This window comes from Hippopotamus amphibius, chromosome 2 (genome assembly GCF_030028045.1).
Source record: "Hippopotamus amphibius kiboko isolate mHipAmp2 chromosome 2, mHipAmp2.hap2, whole genome shotgun sequence".
In the NCBI taxonomy this organism is placed as follows: Eukaryota; Metazoa; Chordata; class Mammalia; order Artiodactyla; family Hippopotamidae; genus Hippopotamus; species Hippopotamus amphibius.
This window is the reverse complement of record NC_080187.1, coordinates 43686116-43707440: the sequence shown is the minus strand read 5'-3', so window position 1 is coordinate 43707440 and position 21325 is coordinate 43686116. Positions and strand designations below refer to the sequence as shown.

General features: G+C 42.0%; 1 protein-coding gene across 1 annotated transcript in view; it reads right to left on the bottom strand.

The window, feature by feature from the left end:
• Positions 1-510: 510 nt before the first annotated feature.
• LOC130844974 (guanine nucleotide-binding protein G(q) subunit alpha) overlaps positions 511-21325 on the bottom strand; it is a 280960-nt gene continuing 260145 nt past the window's right edge. Inside the window, exons 6-7 of the mRNA XM_057721434.1 lie at positions 10118-10271; positions 511-4171 (exon numbers count right to left, since the gene is read on the bottom strand). Coding sequence (XP_057577417.1) covers positions 3981-4171; positions 10118-10271 — 345 coding nt within the window. The 3' untranslated portion in view covers positions 511-3980. The remainder of the gene's footprint in view (positions 4172-10117; positions 10272-21325) is intronic.

The window sequence follows — 21325 nt, the reverse complement described above, 5'->3', positions numbered from 1 at the left end:
ATTCCGCTATATTTCATTTCATTCGTTCTTCTTGAGAAACTGAAAACAAAGGGAAATTGAGGGTAACTAGATTATTTCCAACCAGTATCTGAGTCTTGCAGTATCTCATTATGCAGCCCTTTCTTCCCATTATTTTTATATATTTTTTGCAAATAATAGTCATTTTTGACCCATGTCCAGCATAAATAGCTTTTTACCGATTCCTAACTTAAGACAACTAAAATTTACAATCATGTGGCAGTATAAATTTTAAAATTACAGTTCGTACACCTTGACAATCACGATAGTCTGAAGTACAAAAAGTAAATTGTCCTTTAGCTGAATTACCTTTTTAAAATATTAGACCTGCTAGTTAATCTACAAAAAAATACAAGTGTTGGGTGTTCTTCAAATACCTTTTGTAGATGTCATCTGCTAGTAAACAACATATGCAGGTTTCTAGAAGATTTCCCCCCCCAGTCTATTCATGACATTCAACAGAGCTCTTTATATGAAAATGTATTTAAAAACAAACACTTTGAGGGGATTTATTTACTTTTGTTATTTCCCTTTGTTTCAGATATGAGGCACAAACTTCTGAATTTAAGCTCTGTAAGGCATAGTACAAACTTCCAATTTACAAATAAGGGATTCTTTGTGGGTTGGAACTGCCATGTCACGAAAAAAGGGAAAAATCATCTGTAAACTGGTACACTGCAATGTGTTAAGTGAGTCATGAAATGGCTGCTTGCCTTGGTCTGCAGAAGAAAGGTTTCTGTGTTTTGTGTTTTTGTTTTGAAATAAGACATGCCCAAGTCACCATAAAACTCGCCACAGGCCTCTGTTACTGAGAGCATCAACAAGAGGGGTCCAGTGGCACACGCTTGGAACGCTTGCAATCACAATAATAACAGAAAGCATGAGTAAACTTTGTTTTTATACAAAACTGAAAAGAATCCCTTCCCGCCCCAGCCCCTTCAGTAAAACCCCAAAGAAACAAAAAAGAAAATCCTTTAGCTTCGATTGACTAGTGTGGATACAATTCGGTTTCTATGCATCACTGGAACTAGGGTGATCAATTTTTTCCTTTCTCAAGAGAAGGGATCTTGTCATGCACCCTAAGATGAACAGTGAAACCACAAACCTCAATTCCTCATAGCAATTCCATCCCAATTTCATAAAGACAAATATAACACTCTTTCCCTGTTTTGCTCAGCTTCTTCGAGCTTTGAGATCAGGTTTAATTGACTACATCTACTATAGCTCTATTAAATAGAATATCTTGATTCCCTAAAACTGTAACACTTATGATCTTGTGATGAGGTTTTCTCTATACACACTGTAGGCCTTCAAATGTTTATACTTTTTTTTTCCTTTTCTTTTTTCTTTTTTTTTCTTTTTTTTTTTTTTTGTTTGCTGCACCAAATTTAAGATCGCCCTTTCAGGCAAGCAGTGGTCGCTAGCTGTTAAAACATTTCCTTAGTGGATCACAATAGCTTCTAAAACTGCCTTTCTAATAAAGGCCATCAGAGAGGTAATACTAAACTGTGCATTTGCCAAAGAAGAATATGAATTGTATAAAAGCTCATATTCCAATCCTAGGTCAAATGGCAAAAGTTCTACAAAGTTGGTTTCCATGTTTGTATAAAAGCTCCGACTGATTTTATGTATTTTGCTATGAAATTACCTTTGGGTCTTATCAGTATACCTCTATTCAGGAATGTGCAAATGATTTTATATAGCACGATGCTAGTACCGCTCTGTACGATAGTAAGGTTTTTTTTTTTTCTTTTCTAAATGGAAAAAAAAAAATCCCTAGTCAGAAATAAACTGACAAGTTTACATTCTCCTCTCTTAAAAAAGTAAATAAAATAACATTATTCAAAATGTGAATTAGCTATAAGACATACAATACAATTACATAGATACATATCAATACAGCACATTCAATCTGCCAGAAAATTAATGATTACAAAGCCAGTATGGATGATGCAATATCAAGAGTGAGATGTATGTACAATGATTAGAGCATTCATAATTGCACTATACCTACAGGCAGTCTGTTTCTTAATTAAATTACAGGTGCTTTCTGAATAAGGAGGAAAAAAACCCAAGTAACCTGTGTAGTTTGAGGCTGGGAGAGTAAAGAATGGGAACATTCCCTTACTGTTCAGTAACTCTGGTACTCATCTGATAAGTCATTAATTCTCTTACTCTCCTTTATTGTTCCAAAAGAGTGATGTATATGAAAGTTTAGACCTGTGCCAGATAGTATTGCAGTTAAAATGAGACTAGCATTGTGGCCTAATTCTAAGGTCCCAGCAGGTCTAAAACAATTATGATTTATTTTCTTAAATCATATTTCAACTCAAGCTGCTTGACAGAAGCTCCTCAATACACGTGCTGTGTTTTTTGCACTGGTTGAAAAATTGCACATAGAGAATTCCAGATCTCCCTCCTACTATGTTCAGTTATATAAATACATGTTCTTTAGGACAGAGGTTACTTTTGAGTTTCGGTCCACAAATCTTAAGTTCAGCTCAACCAGTCACCAGTTTAAGATCCCAAAGATGGTAAACTAGCAGTAACTTCAGATTCTGCAAATTAAAGGTGTCAGAATAATACTATCAACCAATGTTCTTGGCGGACCTACTTGACCTTAAAGAACACAAAGAGAGTAAAACTGGCTTCAAATGAAGAGAGAAAAGCAGATCGCATGGGGTATCACACAGGACAGCTCTTCCACATTGCCGACTTAGATGCTCAACGTGGAATGTGGACACTAAACAATGTGATTTTAAGGGCAAAGAAAAGGATGGACTATGAGAAGCAAATTTACAGTGACCAACTGTTTGGCAACTGGTGTTGCAGGTTCATTCTCAGCCAAACATTTTAGGCTTCACAGTCTTACTCTCTTACATTTTAAGATACTGGCTTTTATCTTTTAAGTTTTTATTAAAAAAAATTTTTTTAAAGCCAGTTTTGGCAACACATACCCATAATAAAAGTCACTTTAAAATTGTGGCCCAAACACTAAGGAATAAAAAAAGGCAGGAAAAGTTTGAACTGAGGGGAAAAAAATGTAAGAGCAACCTATGGAAAGGATCTGGGTAGCAGCCAGTGGGGTAAATGTAGTGTCTGTTGGCATTTTTTTGGCATCTGCAATTTGAAGAAAGAGTTAAAAAAAAACAAAACAAAAACGCAAGGAAAGGAGGAAGGACAATGGCACATGGCATTTCAAAAGCAAGGACTCCTTCTGTGTGTCTTGACCCTTGCCTTACTGACTTCTGTACAGTTTGCTGAGCAACCAAGCTATGGCTGAAGGTAGAAATCAAAAAAAAAAAAAAAAGAAAAGAAACACTTAACCGTTAGATGGGCATCCACTGTCCCAGCCCAAAGTGAGGCAAGACAATATATTTATATAAAAAACCTCTATATGTGTATCCAGAGCAATACATTTAAAACCACAGTATTAATACTTATAATCCTTCAGCAAAAATGACAGTTAAATCAAGCTGATGTTGATGGCTTAAATTGAATGACATTTGTCCTGACTGTATCATTTGAGAAAAACTTGACCAAGAATGGAACTAGGATAAAGGCCATTGTAATGTGGGAAGAAACAAGAGGAAGGGATGGGTTAGGAAAAGGAAAATCAGCTTCATTTTGCTTAATAGAAAAGAAGAGAGAGAAAGAGAGGAAGAAACAGCTCTTATCTTTGTAAGTGCATGACTGAGAATTTAAAATACATTGAGTCACAAGGTTTTGCCTAAAAAAAAGAGAGGAAATGTGCTGGGACTGTACTTCAGCATCCTGTTTTTCCTCTGAATAGTTTAAATAAAATCATAATATTTACTACAAACTCTGTGGACACACTCACACAGAGTCCAGGACGGCAATAAATTAGTATTATGCAAATTGTTTTCCACAGAAATACAGTCCCTCTTGTATAGCTTCAATAGCCCACCAGGGAAGGGAAGGGCGGCGTCGAGGAGGCACAATTAGACCAGATTGTACTCCTTCAGGTTCAACTGGAGGATGGTGTCCTTGACGGCAGCAAAGACAAAGCGGATGTTCTCGGTGTCTGTGGCGCATGTGAAATGGGAGTAGATAATTTTGTCACTGTCTGGATTCAGGTCCACGAACATCTTCAGGATGAATTCTCGTGCCGCCTGGGCATCTCGCTGGGGTCCTGTTGGCCAAGGGAGGAAAAGGACAGTTGTCAGCTGATCTGTTAAGGCATGTGCTCAATAAATGTTTACTGATGCTCAAGAAGACCTCTGCACTACAGAAGTGATCTGTTATAAGCATCTTTCCCAACACTACTATGTGTAATTGCTCCTCTGTCACTTTACCTGCCCATCCATCCACCTTCATGCATCCACGGAATGTGATTCGGTGAAAACAGGCCAGGCTAAGTTTAGCTCTGATTCTTTGGGAGACAGGGAGCCACTGCAGAATCTTCAGTAGGAGTGTGGCTAGCTTACTTCTGCTGGACTGAATTAACTGTGCTGGTTTCAGCTGCATGATAAGCATGTGTACAACATAACTGCCTGGGGCTCTCTTGTCTATCTGCCCTGTGTGCCCCGCCCCCAATTCCGTTATGGATCACTTTACAGTCTCAAGACTGAAATCTCTCTCAGAATAGAAAATCTGTTCCTTATGGTCTGGTCCATCTACAACTGCCCTCTGCAGCCTCACTTCTGGTGTTTCTGAGCAAACCACATTTATGAGAACTCAATTCACTACATGTGATGATTTAAAAAGGTGGTTTACATTTTCTTACATTTGTCCAGGGTGTCTTATGTGTCAAGCACTGTCTCAGATGTTTTAAAAAAGGATTATGATACATTTATCAGGATATATTAAGAACTTATTTAATAATTTTACAACAGATTCTTAGATATGACACCAAAATCACAGGCAACAAAAGAGAAAACAGATCAACTGGACTTCATCACAATTAAGAACTTTTGTACATCAAAGCACATTAAGAAAGTAAAAAGACAACCTACACACTTATCTGTATAGCAGTAATTAACACAACATTGTAATTCAACTATACTTCACTAAAGAATAAATTAAAAGAATGACCAAGAAAAGGCAACCTACAGAATGGGAGAAAACATTTGTAAACCCCATATCTGATAAGCAGTAAATATCCAGAATATACCAAGAACTCCTACAACTCAACAACAAAAGGACAACCTGACTAAAAGATGGGCAAAGGACTTGAATAATTTCTCCCAAGAAGATATACAAATGGACAATAAGCACATGAAAAGGTGCTCAACATCGTTAGTCATTAGGGAATGCACATTAAAACCACAGTAAGATACCACTTCACATCTACTAGAATGGCTATAATCAAATCAAGTGGAAAATAACAAGCACGTGGAGGAATCTGTGCATTGCTGCTGGGAATGGAAAATGGAAAATAGTTTGATGGTTCCTCAAAAAGCTAAACACAGAATTACCATGTGAGCCAGCAATTCTCTTCCCAGGTATACATTCAAAAGAACTGAAAGCAGGGACTCTAACAGTACTTGTACACCAACTTCACTGCTGCATTATTTATGACAGCCAAAGGTGGAGACAACCCAGGGGTCCATCAACAGGAATGGATAACAAAAGGTAGTACGTACACACAGTGGAATATTACTCAGCCATAGAGATTAAGTTCTGATAGATGCCACAACATGTATGAAGCTTGAAAACATTATATCAAGTAAAATAAGCCAGACACAAAACAACTATTGCACGATTCCACTTATATGGAGTACCTAGAATAGGCAAATTTATAGAGGCAGAAAGTGGATTAGAAGTTACCAGGGGCTAGGAGGAGGGGAAAATGATGAGTTATTGCTTAATGATTACAGAATTTGTTTGGGATGATGAGAAAGTTTTGGGAACAATGACGGCTGCACAGCACTGTGAATGTAATTCTATTACTGAATTGCATGCTTAAAAATGGTTAAAATGGTAAATCTTATGTTACATATGTTTTACCATAATTTAAAAAATTAACGTAACAGGGACTTCCCTGGTGGCCCAGTGGTTAAGAATACGCCTGCCAACTCAGGGGACACGAGTTCAATCCCTGGTCCGGGAAGATCCCATATGCCGCAGAGCAACTAAGCCCATGTGCCGCAACTACTGAGTCTGCACTCCAGAGCCCTTGATCCACAACTACTGAGCCCATGTGCCATAACTACTGAAGCCCACGCACCTAGAGCCTGTGCGCTGCAGCAAGAGAAGCCACTGCAATGAGAAGCCTGCACACAGCAAAGAAGAGTAGCCCCTGCTCTCCACAACTAGAGAAAGCCTTTGCCCAGCAACAAAGACCCAACACAGCCAATTAAAAAAAATTAATGTAACATACCAAAAAGCATTGAATTATATGCTTTAAATGGATGAATTTAAAATGGTATGTGAATTATATCTCAACAGAGCATAATATATCCTGATAAATATCAATATGTTACTTTAAAACTTGTAAATTAAAAGCAACATCAAAACACCACCACCACCTATCAAGGACTGAGCACCTTTCTTACATGCATCTTTGCGGCACTGTACATCTGCATTTCTCCTATTCTTTTTCCATTCTATACCATGAAAGAAGGTGTTGGGCTATACCCTCCGCTCTTCCTCTCTCAGAAGACCCTTTCTGGATTCAGAGCTTAGATTTTTTCCTATCAATACTGGTTGGGACAAAGAAATCTTTGAAAATTCTACAGAGGGCTTGTAGATGCTAATAAAATGCACCGTGAGATTCATACAGCCAATCTGAAAACTTTTCAAACCAACCTTATTGCAAATAACCTTATATCCAACATTGCTGGAAACTGGGAGGAAGAGCCATGAAAACACATTATTCTCATCTGTGTAACTTACAAAAGGAATGTTTGAATTTCTGACTTAAGAGCCCAGAATTGAAATTTTTGTCAATGATTGAGAGCCGGCATCATACTGAATTAAAAAGTTCCACAATTAAAAAATGTAATATATATAATTAATGTCCCAGCTTATTCAATGTACTATTGTTAACTTAATAATTCCAGAGCAGTAATAAAAATATTTAAAACCAGGAGTAATAGATTGTTAGAACTGGTGCAGCCTCTCATTTTCATAAAAGGACACTCTCTTTCTGGCTTGTGAATGAATTTTGTACTTATTCTTTTCAGGAAAAAAGGTCTACTTTTTTTCTTTTTCTTTTTTTTTTAATTCTAAAGCATATCAGAACAAGACTCAAGTTCACTGAAGAGCACTTGAAGTCTCATGTTTTTAAGCATAATTTGTTATTTGAATAAACAAACTACAAGGAAATCATTATAGCTAACATGGCAGGAACAGAATTCCATAGTCTATGAACAATTTTGCAATTCAAGTCCATGAGGAAATGGTAATTTTCCTTCCTGAAGAGAAATACAGAAATGGCATTCATTACGATTAAGACCTTGTAAGTGCAGAAATGTGGAAGTGTGAAATTTATAACACTATAAACATGTTTATTATAAAAACATCACTGCAGAGTGGGCCTAGAATTTTTTCTGCTTAGCCCATCTTACAAGGGCTTGAAGTCTCCTGGAATGACAGCTGTGTTTGCTTTATGAATAACAGTCAGTGTCTTTTTTTTTTTTTCCATAGCCACGTTTCCTGTATGCATTACGTGTATTACTGGGGGAGGTGGACAGTAAAAAACATCTTCAGATGTAAAGACATTCACAACAGGCACATGTTAGAAGGAAAATGCTCCTACTCATAGTGATGGGATATCTGGGGAGATTATTGGACAAAGGAGACATGCAAAGAGATTAGGAAGATGCTGCACAGAGAGGGAAGAACAGTACTCCTAGCACTTACTGCAGAAAAAGTCTTTATTGCAGGAAAACCAACCCTGGTGTGCTGTGCTGTGCTGTGCTGTGTGTACTGCCTCGTGCACCCTGAGCCTCAGTGGGTCTGCTCTCTGGGGCTGTGCTGTCTCTGTCCTCCGTTCTCCTGTATGCAAGCACATCATGAAAACATGCTGGCCTATAGGCGGGTGCTATGTCGGGAAGTGGGGGTCATTCCCCATCCGTGGATTCTCACCAAATTTGGAGAAAAATTAAAAAGTCTTTCCTTGCAGGCATGTGAGGCTAGCATGTGTGTCTGGGTGTAAGCCAGATGCTTTGTGCCCATCTTATCTGGGCAGATCTGATGTTTAAGGAACCAGCCTGTTGTTGTGGGAGAGAACTAACACGAACATACCTCCTTCCAGAGTTTCCTTAGGAGCACTGAGAACTATGGGCTCTAGCGTTTGTGACTTGGTGGCAGGCTAGTGGCAAAGTACAGGGAGGAAAAGAGAAGACACTGTCTAGGCTAAGTGAGTATTTGTTTTTAAAGGAACCTCAAAGCACAAAGGAAAATGTACTTCGACAGAGGATGGGCACACACTGCTAACAAAAACAGTACTATCTCTAATACCTGATAACATCCCCACACGGTAGAATCAGCAATGCTCAGAATCTTACGTGTATCTGAGAAGGGAACTTCAGTTCATTCAACAGGTACCGTTCCCCTGCTGAGAGCAGCACTATACCAAACGCACGTGTGATGAGAAGATGGATAAAACTCCATCCTCGGTGTGTTTGCATGTTCGTAGGAAGCTATGAGGCCACAATGAGTATTAGTTTTGAAGCAACTACCTTTCTGAGGGAGTCTGTAGAGGTACAGAAACACTGCCGAGCTGACATCCATGCCAGATACCCTATGCTGATAATGAACTTTTAAAAAATAGCCCGTTCTCTTGCTGTTGCACCTCTATACCAGGTACTTTTGGGTTTGCGCTCTTCTCTGTGCCAGTCACTGTGCTAAGTGACTTACATATGCGATTCCATTCAATTATTTTTCACTCAGAAAGAAACTCAGAAGAAACATGTCCGAGGCACCATGGCAGGTAAGTGGCGGCATGGTATTCTGTGACAGTCAAAGCCTGTCCTCTTACCTGCTGTTTATCTAGATCTGCGTTTGGTGAACTTTCTCTGTTCAAGGACCAGAGAGTACGTATTTCCGGCTTTGTGGTCACTTGAGCTCTGTCACAACTGCTCAGGTCTACTGTTGTAGCTTAAAAGTGGTCAGACAGTATATAAATGAATGGGTGTGGCTGTTTCAATAAAACTTTCACTTATGAAAAGAGGCAGCAGGCTGCAGGTAGTCACTCCCAATCTAGACCCGAGCACGTACGGGGAGATGTGTGTGGATTCTGCACGGAAGTTCTCACGGGGCAATGGCTGTGACTCTCTCACCTGGTTCAGAGTGCCTGGGTGTGGATGCATTCTGTTACCAATCTATTAGCGAGTATTTCTCAGAAGGGGTTGCGTGTCATACCCAGTTGTCCAGGGTTTCACAGTTTAGTTGAGGAGGCAAGATTTGTTTATAAGAAGGAAGTAACTAATGCAAAGTACATACATACCAGTACCGAAGTGGGTGCTACAGACCCTAAGTGCTCCAGGAAGAGCTTAATGGCTGAGTGCCGACCTGTAGGATGGTGGGGCTTCGTGGGGCTATGAAGCCCCGCAAAAGTAAATATTTGCTAAATATTCACCACGTGTCAGGCATCATGTAAAATGTCACAATATGTTACCTATTACAGTCTACAAAACGTAAGTTTGGTCCTAAAGCCCAGAGCAGTTAAGCGACTTGATCATGGTTCTACAAACAGGAAATATCGGAACTGGGATTTGAATCTGGGTAGATCAACTTCAGACCACGAGTTCTTGACCACAACATTCTGTTTTCTCTCCAGACAGAGGCAGAGACAGACTGTTATCAAATGGCAGGGAAATCAAGAGGGAACTATAATGGTTGACACACACTTAGTCAAAACTAGGGGACTGTGTCCTCCTCTGATAAAGCAAAAGAAAACAACTTCTTACATGTTCCGAAATAAGTGTAGTTTTCAGCATTATTGGGGAGTGAAACATTTCAGGTCATTAAAAGACAGGACAAACAAGAACTGGTACTCCATCAATCACAATGTACAAGCTTCTGAGGGCAAAGGCAGTGACGGAGCGCTGTCGTGTGTCAGCTCTGGCACTGGTCTCAGGAGATGGAACACGTCCCTAGCTACCGAGCTGGCTGAAGAGTGCTGACTTACCATCATATTCGGGGAAGTAGTCAACTAGGTGGGAATACATAATTTTCTCCTCTAGAAGATCCTTCTTGTTTAAGAACAGAATAACTGAGGAGTTCTGGAACCAGGGATACGTGATAATTGTTCTAAAGAGAGCTTTGCTTTCCTCCATTCGGTTCTGAAAAAAATCATCAGAAAAACAAGGCGTGAATTATATGATTACTCAATCTGTGAATTGTTTGTTTTGTAAGTCCAACCCATCTTTGGTATGCATTCAATTTCTGTGGCCTTGGGCTGGGCTGTAGCAGCTTTTATCAGGATTTACGTGCAAAAGGCTCAGCAGCTCTTTTCATTAGGCAAACTCTCCGGGTGACAAGCAGAAGAGAATAATAATAATAATAACCATCCACTGAAATAACTCCTAAGGTTGAAAGAGAATCCTCAGAGGCTGTATCCGGCACACTGTCACAAATGTCCACCAAGAATTATTTGTTCCTGGCCAAATACTTAAAATCTGAATTAAGAACTAAGTACCAGGCTTCATTTTGCAGTTCTTAAGCTGTGTGTACTTGGGCCTTCACCATTAGTTCTATTTCATAACAGCCACAACAAAGTTACTTAATCCTTTGCCCAAAATGCATCTATATTTTTAGAATTATTACTACTTAATTTACAAATATATGCATTCCTTGATTAGAAAAACACACGGAAAAATATTTTTAGGTCACACATTTCCTATTTATCAGAACACACTTTCTCCCTACCTTTCACTACAATTTTCATACAGAACTGTGGACATACATGTATTAATTACTTGTAGATATGAATGTAATATTTCTTACCACCCTCAGTGTTTGTGAGAAAGTGTTCTCACCTGAAGTTATCTATCAAGCCAGCTTTGGTAACAAAACCTCAATGGATTCTCAAGGAATTACTCAGCCTGCTCTTAAAAGTGAAGATATAATCAAGGTTACTCCTGACTCAAATCACTCACCAGCCAAAAGCTAGGCAGCCTCCTAGCTTAGCCTACATCTATTCATCAGTGCTTCCTTCTAGAGACACACTTGCTTCTAAATCATTCCCACCCTCGGGTCGCAGACAAAGGCAGCAGATTTGGAGAAGCCTCCTTTCCCTGGTGTGTGGGCATGCCTCTTCTCAGACACAGAGAACACTCTCCAAGCCCTGACTTAGTTCTATGTGTAATGACCAAGTCTGGGGCACTGGAAAAGCCGCTGGGGATTGAGCCCACCTCCACTGCTAACAGGTGGCTCCGCAGTTTAAGCCAAAGCAACCTATTCTCCTGGAACCTGGGCTGATTCACGGTTAAGCTCTGAAACCAGGCTCATGTCACTCAGAGTACTGCTTCCCTGGTCTATGGTCATCAGTGTCGTCAAGCTGCTCAACTGGTCCAATTAACCCCAGGATTTTTGCTAAGTGCTCTGCAACAGAGAACCCTGCTTTCATGCAGAAAGCGGAAGAGGCATCATGTAGCCTCGAGCTTTTAGCAACCATCTAGAAACAGGGAGGGAAAAGAAACCAGGTTTTAACTTCTTGGTCAAACCATGCCTGAACTTGGTTATGCCTCAGGATTTTTTGGTTACATCAGCCAATTAAGTACTCTTTCGTTTTTAAGCTAGTTTGAATTGTATTTTTCTGGTTCTTACTATATATAAAATGCTTCTCAGAGAAAGACAAATATCATGATATTGTTTATATGCAGAATCTAAAAAAAAAAAGATTCAAACGAACTTATTTACAAAACAGAAGCAGACTCACACTTACAGTTACCAGGGGGGAGGGAGGGACTGATTGGGAGTTTGAGATTGAGATGTACACACTGCTGTATTTGAAACTGATACCCAACAAGGACCCAATGTATAGCACAGGGAACTCCGCTCAGTACTCTGTAATAACCTAAATGGGACAAGAATTTGAAAAAGAATAGATACGTGTATATGTATAACTGAATCACTTTACTATAACCTGAAACTAACACACTTAATCAAATATACTCCAATATAAAATAAAAATGAAAAAAAAAGTGCTTCTAATTGATGTACCTGGATTCACCTCACTCTCAAATTTCTAAAAGGAAACTGAATGATGTTTGAAGGACAACCACGAAGACTAGGGCTTCAGGCTGTTAACATTCTGCTCAGCTTTTGCCTTCCTGATGTAGATGTGTGCTAAGTTTCATCGTGCAGCGCTGTGGAGGCCAAGTACTCTCGTCTGCATTACCCTGTGACTGCCGTTTCAGGAAATCTCTGGGAAACTGAGCTCACCAGGCACAATTTTCTAGATTCTGAATATGTCATGCTCTTTTCTTCCATAAAGTGTGCCAATTCAAATCAAGTTGAACAGGCCCACTTTTCAAAAGGAGATCTTTACCAAATCTGGTAAAGCTGATCATCATCAACTGAAACCGAGCAGGACCCTGTGGGGCTTCTGTGTGCCCCATTCCTTGTTTGTAGGGAACAGGCTTCAGCCTCCAGGACCTTTCTTGAGTTCCAAAGGGCAGGTTCAAACAGTGGCTAATTAGGGAAGGGAGGGGATGCAGAGACAAGGGAGGAGGAGTCAAGAAACAACAGTGCAGCCTTGGGGCAGGGTCCTGGTTCTGCCTTAAGGGATACACAGGACAATATCTTTGAGCTCTTCTGCAGAACTAAAACCCCCAACAAATGGAAGATGTTAACTACTTGATGAAGCAATCTTCATTCCAGAGAGGAGGTCGCTGTTTGATAACCTTGAGAACTACAGAAGCTCATCAGGAAACCCCCTGAGGCCAGATTAAAGAAACGCAGGCCCTGCACACACCCTGATCTTCACCCGCAACCCCTGCCTTTGAAACACCGCTACAAAACTCCTCACCAAATTCCCCTGGGTTGGGACACACAGTTTTGAAGGCATGTGTCTGCTGTGTCCCCCTCTGCCTGGCAAAGCAACAAAGCTATTCTTTTCTACTTCACTCAAAACTCTGTCTCCAAGATTTGATTCAGCACTGGTACACAGAGACCCAGTTTTTGGCATCACAAGCCCTTTGACCTTTACACACTGTGCCTACCACCGCTTAGATAATGAATTATGGATGAAATGTGGGACCAATGGAGTGAAAGGTCACTTCATGGTTCAAGGGACAGTGTTTATTTCACTGCACACATTTCTCTTTAATATAAATAACATGCATAGCCTGTAAACATGGTATTTACCACCGATGTGCATCTTACTGGTTATCACCGGCAGAAAAAATTTAAGCCTGGAAACAATCTTCACTGAGAAATGATGTCTTGTAGTCTGAGATTTTATAGGTTGAAAATGTCAGGACTGAAGGAAAGCAAAGGCCCTAATAAGAACTGAAAGAATTAAAGGATCTAAGAAGGTTAATTAGATGGTGACATCCCTGATGTGAGAATTAACATTTTTTTTTCTTATTTACAGCTACAGAAGTTCTAGAAAGTCACACTGCGGTCTTCAGAGAAGCCTGGTCTAAAGGGTGGGTATGCACATCTTGGCCTCAACCAGGGAGCCTCCATCAGAAAGACTTACTGTAATCAGCACTCTCCAGAAGGGGCATGATGGGCTCCCAAGGGAAAAGGGGCCCTATTTGGGGCTTTTCTGGTTGGAGTCCTTAAAGGCGAAGTGGCTAGACCCTGGGTGGAGACAGGGAAAGGGAGAGTGGCCTTGACTTTGAGTCAACGCGTGAGGAGGTGCCTGAGATCTCTCTGATGAAGTTTCAAGGCAGGACTGGTGCCCACAAGCTCCAGATGGGGCTCTCCTGAGAGGGGGGCTCATAGCCTGCAGGACAACAGCCAGGACAGCAGACTGTGCCCAGCCCCGGGTCCTAGAGATGACTCGTGCAGGTGGCTGTGCCTCTGCGCCCAGCACTGCTGCCCCCAGGATGTCTGCGGAGGCACGCCTGCTGACCGACCTGCACCCATTCAAGCTCTGCCCGTGTGTGCAGTCTGGGGCTGCGCTAGGCTATTTTCCCACTTACCATGTGCTGCATGGCCTGGGCCTGAGCTTCTCATTCAGGGGAAGGCTAAAGAGCAACAAAGGAGGCCGCTGATCAGGAGTATCAGTACCCCCATACCTTCCATCAGCTCTCCCACACTCAATCTTAGAGGGTGAGCCCCAGGAATCTACACTTTAACAAGCCCTCCCGGGGATTCTGATATAGGCTTAGCTTTGTGAAGCACTGTGCTGCAGGTGGGCTTCTCCAAATTAATGTGTTACCAATCACCTGGGGACATGGGTTCTGACTTCAGCTTGGGATGGGACCCAGGAGTCTGCATTTCTAACAAGCTCCCAGGAAAGGCTGACAGCGCACACTTGGAGGTGGAACGTACAGAAAGCTTGCTGAGCCAGGGATGCTGATGAGACAGGCGATGCTCTGTCCCACGTTCGTGGTAAGAAGTGCTCGTCACACATCCAGCCCAGTGCCAGAGTCGTGCAATGAATATCTAATCGTGCTGGCTTCACGCTTTTTGTTTTTCCCAATTAAGATAAGATTCTTACTTTATACTATCTCAGTTGTTTTTCACTCCACAGTGAGAATTCCTAATGCCCTTTTCCATCCCCATGGGAGAACATTTACAAACCGATATGCTCCTGATCAAAGCCCCCAGACTAAATCCAAAATGGAGTAAATGAGATTTTCATGGCGCCTCACCAGGTGGTGGACTGTGCAGAGCCGGAGGCTTACTCCACCTTGCTTAGTAAAGACTGAAATCTAGGAGGCAGCGGTATGTCCCACGAGACTTGGTGGCACTTTCTTTTTAGTAATTCTCTAGGGCCTGGAGTTGCAAGTAAGAAAACAAAATAGCAACATATGGGACACTGATTTGAGGATTTGTTCACCTCTGAAGACAGGTTTCAAAGCAGTCTAGGGGTGGTGGTGCTAAACTTATGCTCCTTCTCTTAGGATTAAAACCAGTTGATTCGAATAGGATGCTAGTAAAGGCTTTACTCTCTTAAATGCAGACTCCTTGTTAACTGGGGGGGCCTGCCTATGCCTGAGGCCCAAGGAGGCTTCTGCCTTATCAAGCCCATCCACCACTTCTCCTGGACTGAGAGCAAGTGTCTCTCCCAATGAAGGGTGGCCCGATGCAGGTGAGAAAGCTGGAGCAGAGGTCGATGGGCCTGCCTAGTCTCCACCCTCCACAGGCATGGGTGGAGCAAAGGGCCACAGAGCCTGAGGACAGTCTGCCAGTGAGGGAGCACAGCGGCCCAGGTGGTCTCCATGCAGTCACCCTGCCGCAAGTAAACATGGCCACGGAAATGTCGGTCTTGGCCAGACCACATGTTTGTGTCCCTCTGAAATACCTAAGTTGAAATCCTCACCCCCAATGTGATAGTTTTAAAAGGCAAGGCCATCAGGAGGTGATTGGGATTAATGCCATTATAAAACAGACCTCACAGAGCCCCCTCACCCATTCTGCTATGTGAGGATACAGTGAGAAGATGGCCATCTGTGAACCAGGAAGCAGATGCTCACCAGACACTGAAACGGCCAAAGGCTTGATCTTGGACTTCCCAGCCTCCAGAACGGTGAGAAATAAATGTCTGTTGTTTATAAGCCACCCAGTCTATGGTATTTTGTTATGGCAGCTCGAACAGACTAAGACAGATGGATCAGGTAAGTCACTCCTCACACGAGCTGGAACCGGTGAAAAGGTGGAGCGCTAAACTCCACCCTGATCCCTGGGCAGGGAGTGAGAGTCTACCTGCTCCGGGCTTTGCAGTTACGAGCAGAATGGTGGGACTATTCAGTGTCTTCCCTCCCAGACCATCAGAAAAGGACCTGTTCAGGCCACCACTGAGGGGTCTGACGCCTCCAATCCTTAACATCTCAAACTGATTCTCAATTTCAACAGCAAAGGTGCTCAATTTCTGATTAAAAAATGGGCAGAGGATCTGAATAGACATTTTTCCATAGAAGACATACAGATAGGCCAATAAGAACTACATGAAAAGATGCCTAACATCACTAATCATAAGGCAAATGCAAATCAAAATCACTACGAGAGGGACTTCTCCAGTGGTGCAGTGGTTAAAGAATCCACCTGCCAATGCCGGGGACACGGGTTCGATCCCTGGTCCGGGAAGATCCCACATGCCGCGGAGCAACTAAGCCTGCATTCTAGAGTCCGCGTACCCACAACTACTGAAGCCCGTGTGCCTAGAGCCTGTGCTCTGCAACAAGAGAAGCCACTGCAAAGAGAAGCCCGCATACCACAGTGAAGAGTAGCCCCTGCTTGCCACAATTAGAGAAAGCCCGCGCAGCAACGAAGACCCAACGCAGCCAATCGATCACTGAGATATCACCTTGCACCTATTAGAATGGCTATCATCAAAAAGGCAACAAAGTGTGGGCAGGGATGTAGGGAAAAGGGAACCCTTTGTAGACAGTTGGTGGGAATGTAAACTGGTGTAGCCACTATGGAAAACAGTATGGAAGTTCCTCAAAAAATTAAAAACAGAACTATATAGATGATCCAGCAATTCCACTTCTGGCTATTTATCTGAAGGAAATAAAAACACTAACTTGAAAAGATATCTACACACCCATGTTCAGTGCAGCATTATTTACATTAGCTAAGACATGGAAGCAATCTGTGTCCATTAACAGATGAATGGATAAAGAAAACTGACATTATATCTATATTATATATAATGTATAACAGATATACTGTCAGTTTGACATGTCATAATGTCATATACTGACATTATATATAACAGAAAAATGTCAGTTTTCTTTATCATGTATATATATATGTAACACACACACATATACATGCAATGGAATATTATTCAGCCATAAAAAAGAAAACCCTGCCATCTGCAACATCATAGATGAACCCTGAGGGTATTATGCTGAGTGGAATAAGTCAGACAAAGACAAATACCATATGGTCTCACTTATGTGGACTCTTAAAAACAACCCCTACACATAGATATAGAGAGCAGACTGGTTACCAGAGGCAGGGGTGCAAGGTGAGTGAAATGAATGAAGGTGGTTAAAAGGTACAAACTTCCAGCTATAAAAATACATAAGTCCTGGGGATGCAATGTACAGCATGGTGACTACACTTAACAATACCGTATTATATATTGGTTAGCTGCGAAGAGAGTAGAACTTAAAAGTCCTTATCACAAGAAAAAAAATTATAACTGTGTGTGGAGATGGATGTTAACTAGATTTACTGCAGTGATCATTTTGCAAGACAGACAAATGCTGGATCATTATATTGTACACCTGAAACGAGTATGTTATGTCAGCATATCTCAAAAAAACCTCTCTAATCCCCAGAAAATAATGTCTTAAGCCACTACACATGATTGACTAACGCTAGGTGCAGGATAAAGCCCCAAGTTCCTCAGTCTGGCATTTACAGCTTGGCACGACCTGAGCCCAGTGCATATCTTCTATCTGACCCCTCACAAATGCTCCCTCCTTCACATAAAAGGACCCAATATCACCACTGTCACACAAGTGTGACCACTTTCCTGAACTGTAATGCTGTCCTCCTCCGAATCCTTCATGACCCAAACTGACCTGACTTCCCCCAAAACTCCTTCCCCGAGTGCCCCTGGACTGGCCCTTTCTCCCACCCTCAGCACACGGTGTCCTGTCCTTCGTCTGCCCATCACTTAGCAGATACACGTGGAGGGTTTGCGAGATGCTGGGGATGACAGTGTGTTGGAGCAGGGCCTGTGTCCCGGAGGGTGGAAGCAGACAGGAGGGTCAATGTACAGTTACAGGTCCACATATGGGCCCCTAAGAGTGGTTAAAAAAAAAAGAGGTTGGGGTCACCCAAGAAGGAAAGGTTTGATTGGGGAAGGCTTGAAAGCAAGGTAATTCTGAGTTGACTCTTGACAGCTGGAGGAGAGATGACAAGGAGGAAAGGAGAGCAAAAGCAAAAGAGAACTGAAACCCAGGACCCTCTGGAGAGATCTCTGATGATTCTGTATAAGATACGTAGTGGGCTTCTGGTCTCTGCAACTTGGTCATCAAGTAAGAAGATTCTCCATGTTGAGAATGTGAAATAATTCTTCCTCATTTTCATCTGACAGTGGGGGCTGGAAGGCACAAACATGCCAAGTTCCATGAAGAACACATGCACTCCAGCCCCTGTCACTCTTGAGATAAGCTGCCAGCTCCCAGTGCCTGCTTGTTTCCAGTGCTGGCAGGTAGCAGAGTCCAGCAGGAAGCCCCATCAGACATTGCAAGTGTGGATCACGGAGACACAATTATCTGCTTGGAGGTAAGAGGCCTCTGCTTTCCTTTTGGCTCATGTGCAAATCTCCCTCCAATCGAGAAAGAGGCCAGATCTTGTGGACAAGGCCCAAGACCCCAGTAGGAAGCCAGCTATGACTTGGCCCAAATCTCTCATAAAAAAAATTACCAATGGGCCTCAAGGGACAGTATTCCATGTCTGTACCCTCTGTAACCCTGCTGCCACTGAGAGCTTGAATTTGCTCTCTGCCAAGGTGGTACTTCCCTCCAGCAAGGTCAGTGTTAAACCAGAGATCTGAACATCCATTTTCATAACTTTTGCAACTCCTCATTATTTTGCCAATAAATACAAGTTCTCACATTTCTTTGCGAAGAATACAATGTAAGAGACTGTTAATTCATTTCTATGATTCAAATCACCCACCTGCCTGCCTCTCTCTATTGATATTTTCCTCTCTTATCAATGCCTTGATAAACCACATTGATTTATATTCCCCACAAGATGCAGAATGTAGCATTTAAATGCAAAACTAGACACAAGAAATAAGCATGCAGACTGTGGAATCACCACTGAGGGCCTGACAGTCATATACTAGTACTTCTCAGCTGTTGCCTGAGGTAGAACATACCCCAGAGAAACTGGAATGCAGCTTTCTAGGGCTCAGAAATGCCTTTTGGTATCAGAGATGCAGATGGTCTGAGTGATCCACAAACTCACTAATTAATGCCAGAAGTCGGTCAGGTGCCTATGATTCTTTGTTCATAATTTATGTTCACAATTCTGTGATTCTGTGTTTGCTGAGCCTTCTTCTAAAAAAGGCCAAGCGGGGGCTTCCCTGGTGGCGCAGTGGTTAAGAACCCGCCTGCCAATGCAGGGGACATGGGTTTGATCCCTGGTCCAGGAAGATCCCACATGTCGTGGAGCAACTAAGACCGTGCGCCACAACAACTGAGACTGCACTCTAGAGCCTGAGAGCCACAACTATTGAGCCCATGTGCCGCAACTACTGAAGCCCACACGCCTAGAGCCTGTGCTTGGCAACAAGAGAAGCCACCGCAATGAGAAACCCTCGCACCGCAACGAAGAGTAGCCCCTGCTCGCTGTAACTAGAGAAAGCTCGTGTGCAGCAGCAAAGACCCAACACAGCCAAAAATGAACAAATAAATAAATAATAAAATAAATCTTTTAAAATAAATAAAAATAAAAAACACCAAGCGACACACTTGACTTACATGAGTGAGGTCCAGATACATGGACATAGAGTGGTTGCGTGAGCATGTCTGTAAAGTAACTGATTGTTTTGCAGGAGGGAAAAATACACATTTTATCATGCCTTACAATATTTTAAAATTCAGATCTTCAGTTACAGATCAAGACATCTGCTGGCCACACAATCATTCTCAATTTTAATGCCTAGCTGCTTATAGGGCTGCTTCTATATTCTGCACATGATGAAAAATGTGCAGCCAAGGTACGCTCCACCAGGTACCATTTTCATTAGCACCATTTCTGGTTCTGAAAGTGATCAGGAAAAGAGGTCATCAGGATATAGGATTTTAGGCTGAGGCATTTTAAATACCACTCTTCACTTTTATTGTCATGACAAGCTTCACTATTTCTTCTCAGACATAATTTATTAAAGAATACCTCATAAATTACTTTAGTAAAGGTCATTATTTTAAAAGAGCAAAGACTAGTTGACTTTTAATATAACAATCCACGATGATGTAAAATGTGAATAAATCGTTATCACTTGCAGCTTATCAAACACTGAATACTTTGAAAAATTCACATCCTTAACAAGGACTTAGGAACATACTCTCTCAGCTATTTCATTTTCATATGTCAACTGGGTAAATGAATGCAACAACCAAAAGACAGGAACTCCAAAGTCTTTGTGAAAAAAAAATATTTGCAAGCCTGGTCTGCATATGTTTCCTTCCTTGATTATTTAGGAAAAAGCTTGTTGTGTTTGACTTTGTCTCTGCAGCAGGATCCCATTGGTATGTGTCCTATCTGACATCAGCACACATTCAAAACACATTCTGTGCTGAGCTCCCATTGTTGGGGGGAGGCAGGAGTGGGAAGGGCCAGGACCGTGAGCTCCCCGGAAGATCATCCAGGTTTCTGCCAAATGCTCACTTAGAGCCAGTTTCTTCCTAAGATTCTCCATGTGTTAAGGGGGAGTATCTTCAAAATCTAAAAATGCTCAATACTCATATAATTGGCCCACCCAAAATGACGGTTCTCTGGCTCTCTGTACAACCCCTGCTCGACCAGCCCCTGCTTAACCTACACCCGACTCACCTGACTGACCTTCCCTCTAAATCACAGAGTAGTAGTACGGACCAGGATCAGCACCTGCCTATACACTTGCCCCAGGTCCCGGCGGGTGATTGTTCTACTCTTTACATCAGAACATCTCCACTATGACAGTGTATCAAAAGGGCCTCCGGAGAAGGGCATGCCCATCTGGTTTCCCTGGTAACTAAGCAGCCAACCTGATGTCAGTTCTCTCTATAAACTGGTAACCTCCCTTTTCCCTTGGTAGAGAAGACGGCTGCCCTGTCCCGCCTGCCGTCTGCCACCAGTGCAGCCCAATAATTCTCAACCCCAGAGCGAACCAAGAAAACAACTGATAAATGGAGCAGTTGAAATGAGAAAGAATTAAGGACAGCTCCCTAGGCGTCCCACTTCTGCTATCCAAATCAGACAACAGGAATAGGTATCATAAGGATACTAAACTCAGCTGGACAGATATCATTTCCTCTATAATTTTCTTGGTCTTTGCAAGTCTTTGCAAGTGATTATTTGAGATCGATTCTGGCATACTCTCTAGGCTTGAAGACAGCTCCTGAAGGTTTTAACAGTATAATTTCTACCCATGTATGAATTGATGTATTCTACCTGCACAGGATGCTTAGAGAAGCAAAGAAATACAGCACATTTGCCTATTACCTCCAGGTCTAAGGCAGATATGACGTCACAGAGCAGGCAG